Raw genomic sequence first — 8,216 nt, forward strand, 5'->3', positions numbered from 1 at the left:
CTCTGGGGCGCCAGGAACCTCGGAGCCCGAATATTCCCCGCCGGCTTTCAATGGCAGCTAGACCAGAAGTCCGATAACGCAGAAAATTTTGTTTCATATGTAGATGTGGCAACAAAACCTTGCTTTTTGGATTTCCAACCAATTAGTGAATTTCTGAACATGACCACTAGACCAACCGCTTGTTGATTTTCTAGTTGATGGACAATTTGTGAAATCACTGTCCACAAACACCTGTAAATCACTAGAATTAGATGCAGATAATTTTATACACTAGTTTTGCGTACCTTTCAGGTATCTAAGTATTCTTTGAACAGCATCCCAATAATTTATGCTAGGGTTACTCACTTTCCTGCTTTATGCTTTGAATACAAACCAAAAGAAGGACAAATAATTTCACACTGTATATTTTTATTTCTTTTTAAAAGATTTATTATCTGCTCTTTACCATAAAGTGTCAGGATGGATTACAACAATATATAATTGAAACAACAACAAACTGTTTCAATAATTAAACAATTAGAACCACTCCTGGGGTGCTCCAGTCTGAGTTTTTAACGGACTATGGTATGGGCCTGTCAGAGAAAGAGTGACGAGGCTTGGTGCTTGTGGTCAGCTGAAGGAGTGCTCAGGTAGGAGTATTCTCTTGGATCTAGACCTCCATCTGTCAGTCTTGTTGGGGCGAGTGAGTGTTCATTCTTTCCAGAACTAACTGAAAGTTTTGGAAAGTTCCAGAACACATTTTAGATTTATCTGGCAGGAGAAGAAACCAAGAATAGTTATAACGGATACTTAGAAGTGAGGTGGATTCTCACTGCCAGATTTCTGTTAGTACTATGAGGCAGCATGCCTCCGCTGACTAAAGGAGTGGATAATATTGAAAGCACTAATCTATTGGATTTAGAAGGTCATGAGAATAGGTTTTGTTGGAACGCTTATTTATGACTGGATATGGAACAACTGATTAGTTCAAAATTGGGAAAGGAGTACAACAAGGCTGTATATTGTCTCCCTGCTTATTTAACTTCTATGCAGAATTCATCATGCAAAAGGCTGGGCTGGATGAATCCCAAGCCGGAATTAAGATTGTCGGAAGAAATAACAACTTCAGATATGCAGATGGCACAACTTTGATGGCAGAAAGTGAAGAGGAATTAAAGAACCTTTTAATAAGGGTGAAAGAGGAGAGCACAAAATATGGCCTGAAGCTCAACAGCAAAAAAACTAAGTTCATGGCCACTGGTCCCATTACCTCCTGGCAAATAGAAAGGGAAGAAATGGAGGCAGTGAGAGATTTTACTTTCTTGGGCGCCATGATCACTGCAGATGGTGACAGCAGTCATGAAATTAAAAGACGCCTGCTTCTTGGGAGGAAAGCAATGACAAACCTAGATGGCATATTTAAAAGCAGAGACATCACCTTGTCGACAAAGGTCTGTATAGTTAAAGCTATGGTTTTCCCAGTAGTGATGTATGGAAGTGTGAGCTGGACCATAAAGAAGGCTGATCGCCGAAGAATTGATGCTTTTGAATTATGGTGCTGGAGGAGACTCTTGAGAGTCCCATGGACTGCAAGAAGATCAAACCTATCCATTCTGAAGGAAATCAGCCCTGAGTGCTCACTGGAAGGACAGATCGTGAAGCTGAGGCTCCAATACTTTGGCCACCTCATGAGAAGAGAAGAATCCTTGGAAAAGAACTTGATGTTGGGAAAGATTGAGGGCACAAGGAGAAGGGGATGACAGAGGACGAGATGGTTGGACAGTGTTCTCGAAGCTACGAACATGAGTTTGACCAAACTGCGGGAGGCAGTGCAAGACAGGAGTGCCTGGCGTGCTATGGTCCATGGGGTCACGAAGAGTCGGACACGACTAAACGACTAAACAACAACAACAATAGGTGCGGAACTACCTAAAGAAAATAAAAGACTGTTTATGTATTCAATGACAGAAGCAAGGAACTGCAGAACCACTCCAAAAACTGCAGAACCACTCCAAATAGAACAGAATAGTATGATGTATGGAAGTTTGAAATAAGTAACTATTGTGCTGTGGAAAAAGAAGCGAATTAGAAAGCCACACGCCTTGGATCCTATCCAAATATGAATATGAATATTATTTATTTGTATAGCTGAAGCCGTTTCAAGAAAGAAAAACTTAAAACACAATAAAATGCATTACACAGTTAAAATAATTATTGAAACCAGGAATTCTCTCAGGGAAGAGTTTGATCCCCTGAAGAATCTAACTTATCAACACCACAAACATTTCTCCTTAATATTGTCACTCAGATGGCAAAACAGGTCATTTTTGGGAGGTGGAGGGAGGTATGATGCCTAATAAAAAGTTAACACAACTCTATTTATTCTGGGGAATTTCTGTATTCTTTTTTCTTTATTTCTTTCATTTTAGAAATCCCCATATTTCTGCACCATAACATACTTGTGGAATGGATCCCATCCAGAAATGGTTTTTGTCCCAACAGGAAGCCATGGTTCTGGTTCAGATTCTGCTGAGGAAGTATTTATTAGTAAGTATTTTAGTAAGTATTTTACTTACTACTAAGGAGTAGTGCACAGCTCCTCCTCTACCCAACCCAGGCCAATTCGGGACATACCCCCCTGGATCTAGCCCCAAATTAAGCCTAATTAAATATATGGTTGAGAAGGTGACAGGAGGAGATACTCTGTTGCCTTCCAACACCTGAACAAGAGAGTTCAATTGGGCAGGGGGCTGCTTCAAACTCTTTATTAGAGTTCTGCCCTATTACAGATCCGATGTTGTCCTTAGTGTTTTGTTGTCAGATGCTCCTTCGTGTTCAGATCAGGCCTCAGTAAAATAATGTAGCATTTGGGCATGAAGATGCATCCCAGAAGCCCAGCACTGGAGACCAAGATGGAGAAGACCTGCACGGCTACCATGAATTTCCCCTTGGTGCTCAGGTAGGTGGGCACAAAGGACACCCAAACACTGCAGAAGACCAGCATGCTGAAGGTGATCAGCTTGGCTTCATTGAAGGCCCCAGGCAGCTTCCTGGCTAGAAAAGCCACCGTGAAGCAGATGGCAGCCAGGAAGCCCATGTAGCCAAGGGCAGTGTAAAACATGGCAACAGAGCCTTCGTTGCATTGGACAATGATCTCTCCAAGCTGGGAGCTCTTGTCAAATTCTGGGAATGGAGGAGAAAGTCCCAGCCAGGTGATGCAGATGACAACTTGGACACTGGAGCAGGAAATGACAATGGAGTGGGCCAAGTTCTTCCCCAGCCATCTCCTCACCCTGTTCCCTGGCTTAGTGGCCAGGAAGGCCAGCACCACAGTGATGGTTTTTGCTAAGACAGAAGAGACAGCAACTGAGAAGGTGATGTTGAAGACTGTTTGTCGGAGAAGGCAGGTCACTTTCCTTGGCTGGCCAATGAAGAGGAAGGAGGACAAAAAGCAGAGCAATAGAGAGATGAGGAGGATGTAGGAGAGGTCCCGGTTGTTGGCTTTGACTATGGGAGTTTCTAGGAATTTAATGAAGATTGTCAACACAAATGCTGCCACTAATGACAAGAAGAGGGAAAGGGAAGCCAAGAGGATTCCCCAATACTCTTCATAGTCTAGGAAGTTGATAATCTTGGGAATACATTGATCTTGGTCCTTGTTTGGATGCTGATCTTCTGGACATTTGGTACAGTGTGTTGCATCTGAGAATGAGAAAAAGAGTGCCTTTAGTATTCCTTGCATCTATAATGTTTTGTTAGTGTACTTATTTAATTTTCACTGTTGCATCCCTCCTTTCCTCCAAGGACATAGAGTTGACACACAAGATTTTTCTCACTTTTCATCCCCTTGGGATGTAGGTAAAGCTGAGCTGCAATGACCTCCCTCCAGAGGTATCTCAGAGGTATCTTCATTGTCCGGCTCTCTTTGCCTGGTTAAAACACATTTCTGTACCTTCACCTTGGCAGTGAAGGTGTGTTTTGTTTTGTTTTGTTTTTTGTTTTGTGGGAGATGAGTACAAACTCTGAAGCCGAACCAGGGACTCAGCTACAGTAGTAACATAACAAATAAAAAAGTGTTTTAAATGTGTTATAACACTGTGACACCAGATGGCACTGTAGAGTTCTGTCTTTTGGCAATGTGATTTCCCATTATGATGTTTACAACACGTTTTCCTGAAACTTTTTTTTTTTTTATGTCTAGATCCAGCCCTAGATTCCTGTTTAGAAATTGCTCTTGGATCTCAACAGAAAATGTCTGAGTGTATCTTCACCCACCTTTCTGAGTGGATATGGTCCCTTCTGCACATGGAGAACAAGCATAGCAGCAAACCGGCTCTCCTTCTTGAATCACCTTGAAATATCCAGGGTGGCAGCTATCGGTGCATCTGGAGCAAGGCACAGTCTAAGCACAAAGAGAGGAAGGTGCATCAAGGGGACAATTTCTGTCTATGGAAGTGGTTGATAGAGTTTGGAATGGAGCCAACAGCATCTCATGGACCACTAACCCTGCCAGGACTTTTGGTACGTTCCTCAAAAAAAACCTCTTTGGTGTGTCTCCTTGTTTGTTTCAACATTCATTCTCCTCCTTTCTATTCATATATATGGTGTCACTGTCAACCCCAAATTTCCGGATTTCAAAATGGAATGTGGCTATTCCATGTCCATGGATATGGGGCTCACGGTATGAGGGGGACACCCTTGGATATCAGCTCCCACCCCTTCACTGGGCAAAGGAGTGTAGTCCAAGTTCTGTGTAAATTATTAAGATTAAGATTAAGATATCTTTATTGTAATTGTCCCCTTGCGGAAACAACGAAATTACTCAGTTGCTACATCCACTCAGATAAAGCATTCCACATAATCCAAAATTACTACAAAACCTAATTAAAAACAGCAAATATAATACAAAATAACAAGTAAAATAAGATGACTTCAAAGTCCAGGCTTTCCATTTAAGGCCAAAATCGCTCTGGAGAAGAAACTGTTCCTGAGATGGCTTGTTCTTGCCTGCATTGTTCTGTATCTCCGTCCCGATGGCAGGAGCTCAAAGAAATGGTGACCAGGGTGCGTTGGATCTCTTGATATGTCTAGTGCTTTTCTATGGCACCTGGTGGTGTAGATTTGTTCTAAGGTGGAGAGTGAGCAGCCAATAATGCTTTCTGCTGTTTTAATAATTCTGGACAGCCCTGCTCTATCCTGAGAAGTACAGCTTCCATACCACACACATAAACCATACTTATTCCAGAAATTAATGTATATCAACAGATACCATACAGAAAAAGTGTCCCCCACCTGGTTAAACCTTTGGGGCCACAAAATAGCATCTGGGTTGATAGTGAACTTTGTGTCGACGGATGTCTCTCTCTCGATACTCCCAACTTTCACTCTGGCACGAGACTCGTTGGGAAACATCACCCAGTTGACAATGTCATAGTTGCCTGGCAGCTCCCCATTCTCATCCAAATGCATTCCACCCATGGAGGTATTAGAAAACTGGGTTGCTCTTAAGTAGGGATGAAGCTGGAATGAAACATATATATGGTGCCACAGACTCCAGTTACAGTTACAGGGACCCCCAGTGGGAACCACTGACCTACCGTAGTTCAATTTGAGAGCCAGTCATTCCATCCCAGTATACATCTTAGTAGAAGTGAAACATTGTAGAAGAACAGAAACAGTGCCAATTGTGACAAACACTGCCTTGTTACACCCATGGTGCTAATTTCTGCACAAGGTTAAAAAATGTAAAGGTAAAGGACCCCTGACAGTTAAGTCCAGTCGTGAACGACTCTGGGGTTGCAACACTCATTTTGCTTTACTGGCCGAGGGAGCCGATGTTTGCCCGCAGACAGTTTTTCCTGGTCATGTGGCCAGCATGACTAAGCTGCTTCTGGCGAAAACAAAGCAGTGCACAGAAATGCCGTTTACCTTCCTGCCGGAGTGGTACATATTCATCTACTTGCACTTTGACGTGCTTTTGAACTGCTAGGTTGGCAGGAGCTGGGACAGAGCAATGGGAGCTCACCCCGTCTGGGGATTTGAACCACTGACAGTGGAATTTGCTGCCAAGGAGTGTGGTGGGGTCTCCTTCGTTGGAGGTCTTTAAGCAGAGGCTTGACAGCCATATGTCAGGAATGCTTTGATGGAGTTTCCTGCTTGGCAGGGGGTTGGACTGGATGGCCCTTGTGGTCTCTTCCAACTCTATGATTCTATGATTCTATGACCTTCCAATCGGCAAGCCCTAGGCTCAATGGTTTTAGACCATAGCGCCACCCACATCCCAGACACAAAGTTAGGAAGTTCCAATTATTAAACAGAAAATGAAAAGAATAGCCATAACAGGGACCTTTTCCTCATGCTGAAAATGTTATTGAAAGCAAAGCTGTTAAATAATTGGACACAAAGTTAGAAAGTTCCAATTATTTTAAACATTTTCAGCACGAGAAAAAGGTCCCTGCTCTGGTTATTCTTTTTGTCTTCTGTTTTATACTGTACACAGTTGGTTGGTACTGTTTTGAAACTTTCAGCACTTTATATAATTCTGTTCTGTTGATATATTATAAACCAAGCAGCTTTCTCTCTCTCTCTCTCTCTCTCTCTCTCTCTCTCTCTCTCTCTCTCTCTCACACACACACACACACACACACACACACACACACACACACAGAGAGAGAGAGAGAAGCATATAAACATTAAAATAGAAAAGGCTCAATTAGAAAACATCTCAGCATCATGGGGCCGACCTGTGTGACCAGGAGGCTTGTGTCCCTGCTCCATCTGTGTTGCAGCTGCTCACCGAAGGCCAGCAGAGGCAGAGGAGGAGATGAGGACAGACCAACTTCAGCCAAGATGTCTGGGTTTCTCTCAGAGCACTAAGGAGTAAACCATCGGAAAGTGGGAGGGTCTTCTTATGAAATCCCCATGGTGGGAAGAAATGTTGATCTGCACAAGAACCTCATCAATTGGATTTGCTTCAGAAAAGGACAAATTCTTTGTCTCGCTACTAGATTTTATTCCACAGTTGGGAAGATGGATTGAAGTTTGCAAAAAGGTTAAAGGAAATACCTGCCATGGCTGTAGACTTTGACATCCCAAACTGTCTGTTCCACTCATCCTCAGCATCCGTTTTGATCTCGATGAACATGCAGCATGTAAAGCGTGTGCAACAACATGGACATGGAAGTATGTGCTGTAGCTGTCTTGGGACAGAGATCTCTCCAGCTCTTCCTGGGGCAGAGTCTCCAGCTTCTCCTTCTGGGCGCATCTTGTCCGCCCTTTCACAGACAAGGTATGCTTTGAATATAAGCAATAAAATGCTTTCCTCCAAAACCAATAAAGGAGATATGAAGATGGTGTATAGTAATCACGTCTGGTCATTTTTTTGGTGTTCATTATAAATGAGAAGGAACCATGGATGTTCTGGAAATCCTTTGGATCCGAATGCAAATTCATGTTGATGTCCTGAAAATCTGTTGTGATCCAAACTCTTACCCCAACTTCTCCCATGATTATATTTTGTAGTGCCATGATTGGTCCCCATCCTGTGTAAGTGTTCTGATAGTAAACAAATACACTGACTTGTCTCCATATGATAAATGGCACCTTTGGTGAGAGTGATTGATACGGATTGCTTTCTGCTAGTCTATGTGTGAAGGCGACACAGATTCCACTGTGGATCATCAGAGATGTCAGGGCACCCACAAACCTTTCTCCATTCTCATTGTCTGAAGCATAGAGGCCAACCCACGTCCATCCAAAATGCAGGAGCAGCTTGACAATCCCCTGGGATTGAGTATCTTCTTTGGGGAGCATCCGGTAGACAAAAGGGAACTGGGATTTATCATCCATAGCCTGAGCATTAAAACCATGGCTGGTCTAGTGAGAGAAGGGAGAGATTAGTGATTTGTTTTGGTCTCAATATAAGAATCTTGACTCCCTTGGAGAAAAAGTGGGGTTTTATACTATCCTTCATACCTGTGGAATTTTGTAGATGCTTGACATGGTCGAAATCTGTTTTGAGATTACAGAATTGGCTCCTTCAAGAACAGCCAGCAGGTTATTATTCCCTTTTCCACAGGTATAGTTTGGGATGTTGCTTTCCCCACCCGAAAGCAGGTCTAGCATGACATCGGAAGTCATCCTTGCATCAAAATAGTTCTCATAGAGGTTGTAGCCCAGGGTGATGTTGGGTAAGAGCCTGGGGTCACCGTTGATCTCCTGGATGGTGAACAGGAAAG

At 43.0% G+C, this 8,216-nt stretch overlaps 1 protein-coding gene across 1 annotated transcript; it reads right to left on the minus strand.

The window, feature by feature from the left end:
- Positions 1-2,782: 2,782 nt before the first annotated feature.
- On the minus strand, positions 2,783-8,216 carry LOC132591784 (vomeronasal type-2 receptor 26-like). The gene is made up of 5 exons (XM_088663906.1): positions 7,954-8,216; positions 7,045-7,854; positions 5,272-5,499; positions 4,255-4,381; positions 2,783-3,681 (listed from the first exon to the last, which is right to left on the minus strand). The coding sequence occupies exons 1-5, from the start codon at positions 8,116-8,118 to the stop codon at positions 2,783-2,785; spliced, it is 2,229 nt and encodes a 742-aa protein (XP_088520032.1). The 5' UTR covers positions 8,119-8,216.

This window comes from Zootoca vivipara, chromosome 2, assembly GCF_965207765.1.
Source record: "Zootoca vivipara chromosome 2, rZooViv2.hap1.1, whole genome shotgun sequence".
Lineage (NCBI taxonomy): Eukaryota > Metazoa > Chordata > Lepidosauria > Squamata > Lacertidae > Zootoca > Zootoca vivipara.

Coding starts and splice junctions, on each gene's coding strand:
- LOC132591784 (XM_088663906.1), bottom strand. CDS start 8,118: ATGACTTCCGATGTCATGCTAGACCTGCTTTCGGGTGGGGAAAGCAAC. Junction 7,855..7,953: donor GCATCTACAAAATTCCACAG/GTATGAAGGATA, acceptor TTCTCTCACTAG/ACCAGCCATGGTTTTAATGC. Junction 5,500..7,044: donor AAAGTCTACAGCCATGGCAG/GTATTTCCTTTA, acceptor GTTTCATTCCAG/CTTCATCCCTACTTAAGAGC.